The sequence below is a fragment of the Ornithorhynchus anatinus genome, chromosome 11 (assembly GCF_004115215.2).
Source record: "Ornithorhynchus anatinus isolate Pmale09 chromosome 11, mOrnAna1.pri.v4, whole genome shotgun sequence".
Classification (NCBI taxonomy): domain Eukaryota; kingdom Metazoa; phylum Chordata; class Mammalia; order Monotremata; family Ornithorhynchidae; genus Ornithorhynchus; species Ornithorhynchus anatinus.
This window is the reverse complement of record NC_041738.1, coordinates 17,071,573-17,087,432: the sequence shown is the minus strand read 5'-3', so window position 1 is coordinate 17,087,432 and position 15,860 is coordinate 17,071,573. Positions and strand designations below refer to the sequence as shown.

At 50.2% G+C, this 15,860-nt stretch overlaps 1 protein-coding gene across 2 annotated transcripts in view; it reads left to right on the top strand.

Moving 5' to 3' along the window:
- Positions 1 to 783: 783 nt before the first annotated feature.
- The window catches only part of SCN3B (sodium voltage-gated channel beta subunit 3), a 34,306-nt gene continuing 19,229 nt past the window's right edge, over positions 784 to 15,860 (top strand). Inside the window, exons 1-6 of one of the 2 annotated variants that reach the window (XM_029074430.2) lie at positions 784 to 877; positions 4,118 to 4,281; positions 6,879 to 7,104; positions 8,756 to 8,894; positions 9,749 to 9,819; positions 10,349 to 11,200. In XM_029074430.2, coding sequence (XP_028930263.1) covers positions 823 to 877; positions 4,118 to 4,281; positions 6,879 to 7,104; positions 8,756 to 8,894; positions 9,749 to 9,812 — 648 coding nt within the window. In that variant the 5' untranslated portion in view covers positions 784 to 822 and the 3' untranslated portion in view covers positions 9,813 to 9,819; positions 10,349 to 11,200. Of the gene's footprint in view, positions 878 to 4,117; positions 4,282 to 6,878; positions 7,105 to 8,755; positions 8,895 to 9,748; positions 9,820 to 10,348; positions 11,201 to 15,860 lie in introns of those variants that run through there. The other variant, XM_029074431.2, reaches the window with a different exon arrangement.

The window sequence follows — 15,860 nt, the reverse complement described above, 5'->3', positions numbered from 1 at the left end:
CGCGTTGGGAGCGGGGCGGGGTGGGGGGGCTACATAGGTTGAAGGGTACATACGTTGAGGGGTGGATCCCGCTGCTAAAGCGGGGCCGCCGGGCGAGGAGAGCCGACTGCGCATGTCCGCGTGGAGGAGCACACCCGTCCGACGGACTCCGACGCCGGGCTTCGGCCATTCGAGGTCTGGAGCGCAGCCGGCCGGCGCCGACCTTCCCTCTCTCCCTGGCCGATCCGGACCCGCCGGCCGCCGCCCGCCGCCGGCCGCCCCCCGGTCCGGCCCAACCCCTGCCCCTGCGTTCTGCGAGATTCCGGAGGCCGCTGCGCGAGGCCGACCCAGCCGGCGGTCCCTGGGGTCCCGGCCAAAGGGCGGCACTGGGGAGGGGCGTGGAGTGCAACGCCCCGGGGACGCGCCGGGCTCCGGGGCTGAGAGGAGGTGTCCGCGGAGGGGCGGAACCGGCGGGCGCTATCCGAGGTGCTGACGTCGGGCGGAGCGCGGGCATCGACGCCGCCGGGTCCGCCCCCTCGGGCCCCGGGGCGTCTCCGTGCAAGTCCCCCGGAAGGAGCAGCCTTGGGAGGAGATTCCCTCAGCCCCTGCTTAGCCCCTCACCAAGCCCCGTTCAGCCCCCTCTCAGCTCCCGCCCGGTCAGCCTCCTCCCAGCTCCCCGCTAACCCCCGCCTCGGTCCCCTCCCGGCCCGCGCTCAGCCCCCGCTCCGCTGCCCCTCGGTCCCCGCCCAGCTCCCCGCTCAGCCCCTCGCCCGACCTCTGCTCATCTCCCTCCCTGCCCCCGCCCAGCCCCCGCCCAGCCCCGGAGCCTGGCCACCAGAGAGGATGGCGGCCGCCAGCAGCAGGTTTCCTCGAGCCGCCTTGTTACTCATCTGCTGGGGTAAGTGCCAGCCCCCGCCAGGGCATTCGTGGCTAATAATAATTGTCACCAGACTGCAGACGGGCAGGGGTAAGGGTCTCCTCTCCGGCACCTGGGCTGAACCCCGAGCGTGGGCAGTTAGGTGTCTGCCCTCGTCGTCCGCCCCTCCCCCTTTTGGAATTTCCTGTTAGTTCGGAGTCCACTTCTTCTGTCTCACTCCTAAAAGGCAGGGAAATTGAATCCATTATGGAAATCACGTTAGGGGTAGCAATTACTTGGCCATTCCCTTTCTAATGAAGAGCCAATCCTCTTGGAAATCCCACTGGATTTTCATGTCGGCTTTCCCATTGTCCTCAGAACGGCTGCCTTCCATACCAGCAAGAACCCCCCACTCATCCGCTGCCTTACTTACTTACTTTTAGAGGTGAAGGCAGGTCAGCGCAGCATTTTGCGTGGCTGGAGAAAATGTAGTATGTGGGAATCGCTCTGATTTTGGTAAATACTTGAAGTAGAGTTGCGTTTATCTCTAGAGTGATGGGATTCTTGTGCCCAGATATAGAAACCCCAGAGTTGGACCTACATCTCTCCCTTTGTTGAAACGGGACTGTGGGCTGTGTCCTCAGAAATGGCATGTATTTGGGTCAGCTCCCGCCCTGTCTGAAGTGCTCACACGAAGAGTCTTCCTGTTTTGGTATTTATTTGTAAAATCTCCAACATACCCCACCAGGCTGCCAGGGTGGCTGGGCATGTGAGCTGGGCAGAGGAGAGGCAAAGAGCTTTGTTAAAGACCAAAGCTTGATTAGGGAGGTTGGGGAGGGGGGAGCGGAGGGGGAGGTTTGGAGAGGGCAGTGGGATGGAAGAACATAGCTGAAGAAAAAAAACCAGGTTACCAGCCTTGGGACTGAGCAGGCAGTCAGCTGGCTGAGAGGTTTCCCGCTGGAATTACTAGGGGCGAGTGGAAGGCCAGAGAAAATGGGTTTCAGACCCTGGACTTCCTTATGGAGGAAGACGTGAGTTGTGACGACTGCCCAGATGAAAGCCCATTTGGAATAAGTGTGTGAAGTTGCACGTCCACTCACCCTTGCCCCTCCTTGATTTGTATTATTTCAGTGCTTTGTAGTCAACCTGCAGAGCCATTACCAAACCACAGGGCTGGGCAGCAGGGCTCTAGGAAATCCTAATTGTGGGAGTTTAGGGAGGGAGTCTCACCTCTGAGCTTGTGTTGCATTTTATTTGCACCTGGCTCGAGCACCAGGCAGAGAACTCTCCCTTTCTAGTTTATTGTTCAATTTTAGCTCCATCTAGAGTTTGGAAATGTTTCACCTCCTTCGTTTGCAAGTCAGTTGGTATAGACTGACCTCTTATGTGCAGAGCCCTATCAGGGCACTGAGAAAAGAGACAGAAGATGAAGAAAAAGACACGATCCTTTCTGGAACTGACTTTCTAAAGTGGGGGCCAGAAGAGACACACAGACACCGAATACAAGTAGGTGTTAAGTGGCAGGGGCCTTGGCTATAATGGATTCACAGGAATTCCAGGAGAAATAGGCAATGAGAGAGGCATGAGAGAGAGAGAACCTTTCATAAAGCATCTCTCTTAGAAAGCTAGTATCATCAACGGTATCCAAATGGCACCTTTTCTTCTAAGGCATGCAAAGGTTCTCTCACTATCCCCTCAATTCCAATATCTCTTGTGTGGGAATGAAGCAGCATGGGCTACCAGCCCTATTTTAGAGTCCCTCAAGACTCCCTGTGGAGCTGAGATTAGGTCCCAGGTGAGCCAGTTGACTAGGACACACAATCTCGCTCACTTGTGCTGTACCATCTTCAACAGTTCCTCTAGAGAAAAAGACTGCAAGTCCCCAAACAGCCGAGAAAGACAAAAGAAACTAACTCTGCAGACTCCCAATTGAATTCTGACATGGGGATAGGGTAGGTAGACTTTATTTCCACTGAGGACTAAGATGGCTGCCAATCCCTTCCTTCTTCTCTCCTCTGGAGAAATTCAGTGCCAGGCAAGGCTGGAATCAAGCACCCAAATTAATTTTCTCTTGTCAACAACCTTTCCCTGTCTGTGTGGAGCACGCATATGTTCATAGCCACAAATAAATCCTAAATGTATGTGGTTCTCTTTTCACTCGCACCATGGAGCAATGAAAAAGTAGTGTATTTTGCTGTAACAGAGAATTAATTCAGTGTCATTGAGTTTGGCTGGGTAAAATGGAATGTCTTATCATCTAATGGTATCTGTATATGTACCTTCCTATTGTCTGGGGGCATCTGATTGACAGGCGTTGCCTGGGAGCCTTGGCAACTCTGGGTTAATCCCTCTCCTCACTGTTGTTTGCACTGTGAATTTCTCCAATGCTGCAGCAGGATTAGAGGGGGCTGGTCTTGGAACTGAAAAAGCTCTACATTCTGGCTAACAGGTGGATCTGCTTATATCAAGTAATAAATAGATGTTATTTTTAAGTACCTATTGTGTGCAGAACACTGGAGGAAGTTAGAGAAGCAATGTGGCTCAGTGGAAAGAGCACGGGTTTAGGAGTCAGAGGTTGCGGGTTCTAATCCCGGCTCCACCTCTCAGCTGTATGACTTTGGGCCAGTCACTTAACTTCTCTGTGCCTCAGTTACCTCATCTGTAAAATGGGGATTAAGACCATGAGCCTCATGTGAGACAAACTGATTACCCTGTATCTACCCCAGCGCTTAGAACAATGCTCGGCACATAGTAAGCACTTAAAAATACCAACATTATTATTATTATTTGCAGGAAGAGGAGGAGAGAAAGCCTTGGGAAAGAGCTAGTGGTGCATGATTCCAGGAACACTTCTTTTCTGTGTGGCCCTCTTCTGCTAGGCTCACCAATGGTTAGATCAGCCTCCTGCAGACCCTGATTACAAGACTTATTTTCCCCTAAAAAAAACCTATAAAATTCCCCTGGGTCTTGTCAGATCCAGCCAAGCCTTTTCCTTCAAGCAAGCCCATATTGAAAGGAAAGGGAGTTGGAGGGAGAGGGGCAGGGGAGACCCCTTATACTGACAATGAGGATTAAATTGGCTATATTATTTGGATTGTTCAGGTAAAAAAAAACTTCTTACCAAAATTATCCACACACCATAATTCAAGCCAAAAATGTCCTGGGGTGGATTTAGGCTTAGGTTCATATTTCATCCTTCTCCATCCTCAACCCTCTGGCCTTTGGTCTTCCGTCCCTTCTCTGATTCCGGATGTACATCCTCCCTGATCCTTCTCTCTCCAGTGAGCATCGGCTCTCCAGTATGCGTGGAAGTCCCGTCTGAGACGGAAGCTGTGCAGGGCACTCACATGAAACTCCTGTGTATCTCTTGCATGAAGAGAGAAGAGGTGATGGCCACCACCGTTGTCGAGTGGTTCTACAGACCTGATGGTGGTAAAGACTTCCTGGTATGTATCTCTGCTGACCATTGCTCCTGCTTAACTCCAGGGCAGTAAAATAAATCTCCCAAATGTCTGGAGAAAAGATTATTTGACAAATGAAGCTTTCCCTCTTTAAGGAACTAATATGGTGTGAGTAAAATCAGCTATCAGGAAAACAAAGAGCAGCGCTTTAACTTCTGTGGTAATCAACAAAGGAAAGCATGGGTAATTGAAACCTACTAATAATCCAAAAAGAATCATCAAAGGTCAAGGCATCATTTTGAGCCTGGGGTGGTAAGGGTGACAGGGATCTAACAGGGGATAAAGGCCAAAGAGCTACAGGCTGAAAGCCACCATTTGGGGTCTTTTCAGCTCTGACTGGAAACCCTCAAGTCTAATCAGAGCCCAGCTCAGAAACCTGTGAGGCAATTACCCCATTTTCAACCTCCTTTCCTTCCAAAGCTGAAAAACAAGCAAAGTGAGCTGCGTTGAATTTCATTTCTTTCTGTTCCTATGTCTCCTCCAGTGAAGAGATGTAAATGTCAAATCACATGTCTGAGAGGAGAGGCTGGAGGATATTTAAAAATAAGTTCGATTCTCAGTTGCCTGGTATTTGGCTAATGTCTATATTGGAGAACTGAAATGTAGTTTGAAAAAAAAAAACTGAAACAAATCTGTTTGGGTTCTGCTGTTCGGTCATTATGGTGCCAACCTTGTTAACACTCAGTGATAACAGACTTGTAAATTCACACTTGATCCATGTCAGCTCAATTCACCTTGATAATACCAGGTTGGCTCATAGAGTGAGGGCAGTGGAGTCTGCTTCCTTGTGTAAGTCCCTCAGGTGGCTGAGATTGCACAAATGAAAGCTGCTTCTAGGGCTGCTGATGGCCCAACCCTTTTCCTTCCCTACCTTTCATTCATTCATTCATTCATTCATTCATTCATTCATTCATTCATTCAACCAGCTGGCCAGGACTTTGGTCCTTAGGGCAACAGCAGAATGAGAATATGGGAAAAGATGACCAGAAAATCTTGAACCTTTCAATCAGGGGGCAGGGAAATGTCAGAATTCCAAAGGTGAGCTCAGAGAGTTGTCATAATTCTGAAGGTGGGCTAAGGAAGATGTCAGACTTCCAGAGATGAGTTCAGAGAGTTGTCAGTGTTCTGGAAATGGGTTCAAGGTGTTGTCAGGGTTCTGGAAACAGACCTGGGGCTCTGGAGATGGGCTCCGGGAGTTGTCAAGGTCCTGGAGGTGGGCGGCTGAGGGAGTTGTCAGAGTTCTGGAAGTGGGCTCAAGGAATTGTTGGGGTTTCAGAGGCAGGCTTGGGGTTCTAGAGGTGGGCCCAGGGAGGTGTTAAGGTTCTGGAAATGGACCCAGGGTGTTACTGGGGTCCTGGAGTGGGCTCAGGAAGTTGTTGGGGTTCCAGAGCCTGGTTCAGAGGATGGTCATTGGAATCACCTACTTCATGCTTAGGCTTTTGCATCCCTCCAGCCCAACACAACGTCAGGAGTCAGACACAGAGTGTTAGGCTTGCCCCAGCAAGGCCCACAGTCTAAACAGAGTTTTCTTCTGAAAAACTCAACTTTTTGAAAAACTCAGTAGAAGAACCAGAATCTCCTATAAACACAATCACTATGTGATCCTTGCCAAAGGTGCGTCTAGAAAGTCCCACAGGGTCGTGTCCAACTTGAGGTTCCAGGTTTCTGGGATTTGATATCCTCTCCCTGTCCTTTCCTCAGTGGTAGCAGCAGTGCCATAAGAAGTAGGAGGAGGAGGAAGAGTAGGAGGAAAAGGAGGAGGAGGAAGAGGAGAAATAGGAGTATTTATAGTATTTATTAATCACTTGCTTTGCGCAGAGCACTGTACCAAGCACTGGGAAGAGTATACAGGTGGGAATTAGACATGGACCTTATTCCTCAAGGGCCACATAATCTATGAAGCAGCACCCTGATCTTCCTGAGTTGTTTTTTCCCCCTGGGTGCTTCTGATGCTTCCCCCTGCAGAAATTTTGGGTTGGGATGTCAGACTGGAGCAGGGGAAAGCATAATAATAATAACTGTGGCATTTGTTGGACATTTGCTATTCCCAAGCACTGGCAAAGATACAGTTCAATCAGATCGCACAGTCCCTCTCTCATATGGGGTTCACAGTCTAAGCAGAAGGGAGAGCAGATACATAACCCTTATGGCAGATGAGGAGACTGATGCCCAAAATCACACCAGGCAAGTGACAGAACCTGGATTAGAACCCAGGTATCCTTACTCTGTCTTTCCTATAAGCCATGGTGACAATTAAGAAAAGGGAAACTGAGCCTAGCCTAGCCTCCATTTTCTGGTCTGAAAAGCCACTGGAGAGTTATCGGGGCTCCTCTAAGAGCCACAGGTGGCTGCTCTTGCTGAGCCCACCCAAGGGCCAGAAGGTAGTGCTGCGGGTGCTTCTATGAGTTGTGGAGATAAATACCCTTATAACTACTGCCTTATCCTCTTTCTGTGTCTTTGTCTCATTCCCTCCCCCTCCCTCTGCTCTCTTTCTCTCTCCACCTGTTGCTCTCTTTGTGCTTTTCTCTCTCTGTGTCCCCATCTCTATCTCTCTGGCCCTTGGGTTTTCTCCATCACTTCAGATTTACGAGTACCGAAATGGCCACCAGGAGGTAGAGAGCCCCTTCCAGAGCCGGCTCCAGTGGAATGGGAGCAAAGACCTGCAGGATGTCTCTATCACCGTGCTCAATGTCACACTCAATGACTCTGGGGTCTACACCTGCAATGTCTCCCGGGAGTTTGAATTTGAGGAGCACCGCCCTTTTGTGAAAACCACCCGGCTCATCCACCTCCGGGTTACAGAGGAGGGTAAGGGTGAGCAGGTCCGGGGCCCAGAGTGTGGGCCAGGACCCCCACAGTGCATCCCCAAATCTCCACCCTAGGGAGCAGGCCTTTTTAGGACTGATTCTTAGTGTTTTTGTGGGGACACGAGGGTGTATGTTAAGGAAATGCTTTAGTAAAGGACCCGGTTGTTAGAAACACATCAGAGCATCTTTTCTCTCTCCAAAAGGCAGGCCTCAGTGCCCTCAGAGGTGGGAGAGCAGCCTTCTTATAATGAGCAGGGCTCCAGGCAGTCTGGCTGAAGTTTCTGAGGCTCCTTCCCTCTTTGGGACATCGGGTCCTTGACAGGGATTCTATACCATACTGACGTCCAGGCATGATCCTACACAGACGATTTCTCCCTTTGAAATCTCCATGTGGTTGGAAAGTTCTTCGTAAGGGTTAACCCGCACACTTCCAATGGCAGTTTGAACCCAATCCCTCTTGTTCTGCCCCAGAGGATACTCCCTACATACCAGAAGCTGGATGCCCCTCAGCCTTGTACTCTCCAGGTTAAGTAACCCCCACGTCCTTGAACCTCTTCCTTTTTCCCAGCTCTTCCCCCACTGCCATCACTCTGAAAGGGAGACAAGGGGTAGGGAGCCAGCCCAAGGGCAAGAAGAAATGCAGTGGGCTTGGAATGTGGCTGTCCTGTTCACCGCATAGGGTTTTCTCCTTGACAGAGGTCACTAGAACTGAGCTCATTTGTAACCAGATCCCTGCCAAAGGAACAAGACTCAACCTATAGCAGAAGCGGAATTAGCATCCTGACTAAAGCTTGGAGATGGGTGGTTTCCAGGCCCGGCGTCCATTTAGAGTCCATGTCTTGGTTTAATCACTGGTGGCACGCTCTCTTAGGGCGATGGGGAGGGAACTGCACCACCCCCTGTAGAAGCAAGACAGAAATGGTTCTCTGCTCCTTCTTCCTGGTCTCTCCCCCCAGCCTGCGATCCACCCCCACTCCCCTGCTTCTCTATCCCCTCCCTTTCTCCCAGCCTCAGAAATCCACCAGTAGATGCTGTGAAGAGGCTGAGGCAGCCTACAGAATACCTGCATACCTTGATCCAGCAATCAATCAGTCAGTCAATGATTCTTTTGAGTCCTTACTGTTTAAAAAGCACTTGGGAGAGTACCATAGAGAAAGTAGACATGATCTTTGCCCTGAAGGGTCTTACAATCTAGCAGATCATATATATATAGTGTTTTTATTGCCAAAATGGTTTCTAGGTTATACTTATCTCATTTTTGCCTTCACAACAACTCTTTGAGGTAGACAGAAAGGCAGATATCCCCACTTAGCTGTTGAGGAAACTGAGATACCGAGAAGCTAAGTGACTTGCCCACAGTCACACAGTCAGAACTCAGACTCAAACTCAGGTCCCCCAGCTTCCAGAGTCATCTATTACACTAAATTGTGGGCAGAAGGTTGTGGTAGTCCAGGTGGGGATTGGGGGAAAGGGGAGAATGGCATTGTTATGCTCCCACTGCTTGATTTTCATTAGGCCTACTGCCTGATTTTCTGGGAACCTGTCCAGTGCTGTTTTTGCATAGCTTGTTTAACCCAGAAGGTCTCCTGAAGTTGGTGGCTCCAGATTCCTTATGACAGGGCCACTCTAACTCCAACCCCTTGACCCTACAGCTGGAGAAGACTTCACATCTGTGGTCTCAGAGATCATGATGTACATCCTGCTGGTCTTCCTCACTTTGTGGCTGCTCATCGAGATGGTCTACTGCTACAGGAAGGTGTCCAAGGCAGAGGAAGCTGCTCAGGAGACTGCGTGAGTCCCAGGACTCCCCGATTCCCACAACCTAGGCCCTGGGCATCTAGTCCAGTGGGCAGATGGGGCTAAGACAGCCACCCCATGGAGCTTCCAACCTGACCCCTCAGGAGCAATGAGGGAAATAGAGTAGGACTGGAGGGTCCTAAGTGGGAAGGGTGAGTAGCTTGGGGTAGATTCAGAAGAGGCTGACATCATAGGTGTTACTGGCCAGTTAGCGTTGATCATTTGGAGTGAACGACCCTGGAGTTTTGGGGACTGGGGCTCCTGCAAATCCCTGGATCCTGAGGGGACACAGCCTGCCATTTTGGATACCACCAGCTCATCTGGAGAAGAAAGCCAATGAGTTTCTGTGGTAGAAATGGTATTTATTGAGCACCCATTGAGTGCAATGCAATGTACTAAGTGTTTGGAAAAGTATAACAGAAACAGCGGACATGTTCCCTGTTCTCAGGGAGCTCAAAAGTTTAATGTGGGAGATGTAAAAGATGTTTACAAAGTGAGGAATCTTAATACATAATTGAAGTTACAATTGAACAGTGTCCCTCCATGAACCCAACAGCAACGGATCCACCTGGCCAAGGACTCACTCCCCATAACCTGGCCCCTTTTGTAGATGTAGCCACCTTGCCTTGGACGGCATCGAGGCCTTGCAGTCCACCAAGTTTTGTAACACTGCCCACCTCCTGGGGCATGGAGGAGGGGGCGGGGAAGGGTGAGGAGGATGGGAATATTACAGGGGCAGACCTGGTTGGCACATGTCCCTGCTCAGGAGCCTCTGTTCCTCCAGCTTGGCCTCTCCTGCCCCCTCTCTGAACTGTGGCTGATGATTTCCTTTTCTCCTCTGCCCCCAGGTCTGACTACCTCGCCATCCCATCAGAGAACAAGGAGAACTGCGTGGTGCCGGTGGAGGAGTAGGTGGCAGGTGAGGCATGATGGGGACAGGGGGAGGGGCACCGAGGGGATGCTTAAGACCTGTAAGTCCTGGGGATGGTCAGAATCCATTTCCCCCGGCTCTGGATGTAGTGGGAGTTGCTGGCCACTGTTGGCTGTGCTGAGTCCTACCTTGAGATTGGCTATCTGCAATGCCTCCTCCCACCTCTAAGTCCGGACTTCCCATTTCAAGCAAGACTAGTGAATGTTGGGCAAGGAAAGAAGCTGCAAGGGAGCAGGCCAGTTGCAGTGTGGCTGTTTCAGCTCAGATCTGGGGACATTGAATCAGTAAAGCACAATCCAGTGCTTGTGTGTGAGAGAGAGAAAAAAAGAGACATTGGCTTAGGCTCCCTGTCAGCGAGCCAGGATTTCCCCAAAGAGATGGAATTCCTGGGATGGCAAGGAGGAAGATGGTGACCAGGTGCTGTAGCTAGTCCCCCCAACACTGGGTCTCGGCTGGTTAGACCTTGGGCAGGAGCCTGGGGAGGGGTGACCACTTGAGCCTCCTCTCTCATTGGTAGGCATGATGAACTCCTCTGGACCCAGGGCATGGACAGGCCAGCCGCCTCTGGGCAACACTGCAACTGAAGAAGGGAATCCAGGCAGGGAAATGAAACCTCTTCTCCAGGGACTGGACACACAGTTTGCTGGCCACTACCACCTCCTAGGTCGGTGCTCCCCTAGGTGTGTTTTGCCACAAGATGTCCTACCCCGGGTACCAGGTTCTGCATTCAGCTCTCCTCCATCTGCATCTCTGTGCTGCCAAGACCAGCGGCCCCCCCCACCCCAAGCCCCATCTCCCATCACGGCTCTGCAGATGCTGGTAACATATCACCCCCTTCCTACCCCAGCCGCCCCCCTCAACACCTGAAGGGGCTGCTCCCAGCAGAACTGGACAGAGTTGGCATCTGACAACTTCTCGGAAGAAGGCTCTTCTCCCTGGGTTAGACTAAGCTTTGGTTAATTTTCCATGGGCTTTCCTAGCAGGGTAGGTCCTCACTCGCTGAGTCAGCCCCCTAGGGAGGCAGAGTCCCTGGGAAGTTGTAGCCGGAAGTGCTGGAAATTAGCAGGACCATTGGAGGCAGTTGGAGCCACATCCCCTGAACCACCATGATCTCCGCAGAAGCAGGTCTTCCTGGCCGGGCTGCTTCCTGGCTTTGTTGTCCATGGCCTCTGCTCCTGCCCCACCTTGGATTTACTGGCCAAGAATGAATGGGTTGGGCTGAGGGCTGTGTTTCGGGGTAGGGATTGGGTGGTTGGGAATCTATTTAAGGGGCATCAGGGTAAGACCTCCGGATCCCCAATTTGGTCAAGTTGACCATATCCATTAATCATCTGTCTCTGGTCCAGTGAGAACAGAATCCTTTTCCTTATCTCCTGCAGTCCTATCTTCTTACCTCTCAGTGGGTGATTGTACTCGTCTCCTTGTTTTTCCACTGAGGGGAAAGAGGCACAGAGAGGGGCTGTGACTTATCCAGGGACACGTGGGAGTATGGGGCAGAGGGGAAATGATAATTCAGATTCCCATGTGGTAACCCAAGTTGTTCTTGCTAGGGATTTTTTTGGCTTTAAGAACATAACAAATTCCAGGACACAGTTAATGGGAGAGGAGACTAACACAATATGTGAGGCTCAGATACCAGGAGGACAAACGCTAGGGTAGGAAAAGATCAGAGGGAGGAGAAAGTTGTGGTTTTTTTCCTTTAATTTTCACGCTCCTCCACCTTCAAATAGTTCCCCAGGACCCAGCTCCAGGTCAGTATTATGGAGGAATCTTAGCTTCCCCAGAATACTCCACAACTCACCCTACTATTCCATCCAGGCTAACAGTTCCAGGAACATTTTCTTATGAAAAGCAAGCCCTGGTTTCTCGGCTGAGACACTTTCCCTTATGTAATTAGGTTCCCCTTCTGTCTCTCCCATCCCCCAACATGTTCAGAAACGTGGAGCCTGAGAGTAGAGGGAGGAAGGTCTAGCTGTCTGTCTTGACTAAAGTGCCAGCACCAGAACAAAACCAAATGGAAATAAATTGCAGCAGGTGAAAAAACTGGAGAGTTGAAAAAGTTAACTAACTCCCTAGGGCCCTTGCAGAATTGGTGCAGCCTTGTCTGGAGACAGAGAGATGGTCAGGTTGAACTTTGACAGGCTCTCCTAGGCCTGCAAATTCATTCATTCAATAGTAGTTATTGAGCGCTTACTATGTGCAGAGCACTGTACTAAGCACTTGGAATGTACAATTCAGTAACAGATAGAAACAATCCCTGCCCATTGACGGGCTTACAATCGGACTGAAGAGATCTCAGTTTCTGCCGTAGTTTTGGGAAACCAAGAGAGAACAGTCAAGAAAGATAGTTTCTAGGTTAGGAAGCCTGAGCCCTTAGAGGTCTGAGCATCTGTGGCATCTAGAACGAGCTGACTTTCTGATTTCAAAGTGTTAGAGTGCATGTGGTGAAATCGCCACCTAGTGCCCCCAAAGGGATAAACCCTTGTATTTTAAAGGAAAAATCTTGGATTTGACTTCCCATTGGCGACGGAGGGACAAATGCTTTTCAATCTGGATTATTTTTGGAGACCCCTTTGAAAGCATTTTTAAAAGAGCACCACCAATCATACAGAGACAACTGAGAACTCCAGAAAGCTAAAGCCGGAGGGAGAGTGCCCTGTGAAATCTGCATTGTCCAACTATCTTCTCAGCCCCTACACGCCTTTAACCTGTAGACATCACTGGGAGTTTCTTTTTGTGGGAGGCGCCAGTCTGGTTCTTGACCTGACTTGGCGTGAAGTTCCACCCCAGTGAATAACTAGTGCTAGGGAAGTAGCTCTGCACCAAAGGGTTTCTTGCTGTTTCCATGGAGGAGGTCCATTGCCTCATTTGGGAATTGATATGATTGAACCAGCACATTTCCAAATCCTTCATACTCTGAAATCTAAAGGGAGTCGATAGGACTCCTTAATATTCCTACTCTTCTACCAGTGTGTCTCCTCTTTGTCTATTCCCACAAAACCACTTTGGGATAAGGGCCAAGGGGAAGGGAGAATGGAGAGAGGGTCCCAAGGCCACATGCCAAAGGATTCTAATCCCACCTAGTGGAGAGGAGATAGTGCGGGAAGCAGAGAAGAAAAAGTTCATGTTTTCCTCCACCGATCCTCCAAAAAGGTGAAGCAGAAAAGACCCCTCTCCCATACCCCTAATGGGTCCTTCTAGGCTGTTCACTCTTCAAAGCCAAACTGCTGGCTCCAGCCCCTTTTACACCTGTACACAGCCTTAAATAGTTGATTGCTGGGTGGCTCCAAACAGATCTGCCGACAAGCACATCATGATAAGGGGCGCAATGTGGCACGAGGGGACACACCAAAGCAGCAGATCCCTGTGTTAGGCACAGGAATTCAGACTGATTACAGAGAGACAGCAGAGAGGTCAAGGAAAGCTACCCATAAAAATTTGTCCTCTCCATATGAGCTACAATCACTCGGCCTGGTTCTTGGTCCTGATGTACACCGAGAACCCACATTCCCAGTTTAACAGGAAGGACCAAACAATCCCGTAGCAACAGCAAGAACTGCAGGGAAAGCACTTGTATTCGAAAACTCTGCCTGACTTGTTGATTGGCTAAGCACCTTCTAGCCTCCTATTGACAAGTTCCACATCCCCCAGAAAGCATTAGTCCACCAGATAATTCTTCGTTAGAACCCTTTAGAGCCTGAAAAATACATGGCTCTCATAAGAGGGGGAACTGGAATTAGCTTCCTACAGCTCCTTCAGGACACTTTATTTACAGTTCTGCCTCCATTAGGGTGTCCTGAACCCTCTGAGAACAGGAAGTAGGGATGACTTTGGAAAGAGGAAAAAGAGGCAGATATGTTGAATGACTGGGGCCCCCAGCTAGAAAGCCACAGAGCCAGACAAGATCTTAGGTCTCCATGTGACTCCTCCATTGCTCTCTCCAGTTAGGGAACTGTCTCAAGGTACCCACGGGGGCAGCTGACCTTCGGGTTTGTTTTTTTTAAAGAAACTCTACCCTGACCACCTACTGCCAGGTGGCTGCAGTGAAGACTGAAGCTTGGGGTTCAGAGCTGGAGAATGGGAAGATTTGAGGGAGTAATGGATTTCTGGAACGGGGCAGAGAGTGCTTCCCTGTTTATATCTCTTAGCTGGATTTTGCTGTTTTCTGGGCCATTTTTCACACTGCTTCTACTAGACCTGCTCTGGGCTAAAGCCTCTCTCTCTTTTCCTCCCATTCTTGGTTCTTCAACCAGCCTTCTTCCTCCTTCCCCTTCTCCTCTCCATATCTTCTGCTCCTTAGAGGGTCAGGAGAAAATTGAGCCTCTTGAACCAAGGAAATTCCTAGAAATCTTACACACACACACACACACACACCCCACCCCACCCACCCCGGGCCCTCATCCACCAATATTTAACACACAAAATAGAACATGAGCAGTAATAAACAACTAAAAGCTCTGGGAGCAGCTGAGAGCAAGAAAGTGTAAAAGGGTGGCAGAAGCAGTGGGGAGTGGTCTTGAACTCTCCATTCCCATAACCACCTCTTGATTTCCCCGTTCCCCCAGAACCAGTTCATCTACCTCCCCAAACCCACTTCAACACCGCTTCTCCCATTCTGGCCTCTTATGTCCCCTCTGAGGTGCTCAGTGCCTCTGTCTCTGCCCCTTCCCCTTTTTTTACCATCTGCCTTTGGAGTTGTCTCATCCTTCAGTCAGCTCTCCTTCACTCATCTGGACAGTTTTCCTACCCTTTTCTGACCCCAGCTCAAAGGGAATCTGTCTCATAGGCTTAAGCTTCCTCTTTTCTAAAAATAATAACTGTGGAACTTAAGTGTTTACTATATACCAAGCACTGTACTAAGCATTGAGTAGATGCAATGCCATCAGATCAGATACAGTCCCACGTAGGGCTCACAGGGGAGGGAAACAAGCATTTAATCCCCATTTTACAGAAGAGGGAACAGAGGTACAAAGAAGTTAAGATCACACAGCAGACAAATGGCAGAGCTGGAATTAGAACCTGATTTTCCTCTCAGGCCTGTGCTCTTTCCCATAGTTCTAGTAGAGCCCCATGTGGCCTACCTGAAAGTTTAAAGGATATACCTCCCCCTACCCAACCAGAAAGGGTATCTTGTTGCCACTGGTTTCCTGAGGTCACCCTATTGCCTGTCCCAACCCAGGATGGGGAAGGTTCCCTTCCCTCCTCTCTTGGGATACAAGGCCAACCTTTCCCTGCCCTGGAAATTCTGCCTGAGGAAATTGCTGTTCAAAGAACTTAAGAATTGTTCTCCTCGGCTGTGTGACCAGGTCCCAATCACAGGCCCAGGTGCGATTCCCAGAGCTTCACAAACAGATTCTAAGTCAAGGGGAGGGCTAGGGGCAGTGGAGGAGAGGGCTTTCCTCTACAGAAACTCAACCACAAGCTTCATACCCAATCACCCCGAGTTTTTGCTACTTCCTGCCATGTGAGAACCACTTCATGGAGGGAAATGCCTTTATCCCAGCTCTCAGAGAAGCTCTGGCCTCTAAGATCACTTGAGTGTCTTCGCCTATTTGGAACAGGAGATGTTGCTCTCCATTTCCCCACTATATTTCCTGACTCTTCTCTGGGGGCTGCTCTCCCAGCTTGGGGGCCCCTACCAGCCTGGGGAGCAATGGCAAATTTTTCCAGGGTGCCCAGGGAGTACAAGTGGTGGCCGGGATGCCATGGAGCTGAGGAATGGTGTCAAGAGGAAGCCTAACAGCCTTACTTGGTCAGCTGAGGGAACCAGGCCAGGCTCCACCCCTGAGCTATGCCAAGGTTAAGCTACCAGCGCGAGAAAGGGAGTAGATACATGCCTCAATACCAGAAACGTGGTTGGATGAAATTCCTCAGGTCACATGACTGCAACCAGGGCTCGGGGTGTTCCTCCTTTCCCACCTCAGTTTTCCCTCCTAGCCAAGGACAGAGAGAAAGGTGAAAGAGCAGGCCTTCACTTCCCTTTGGAAATATCTTTGTCAGCGAGCAGCACCAGGGCATCAAACACGGAC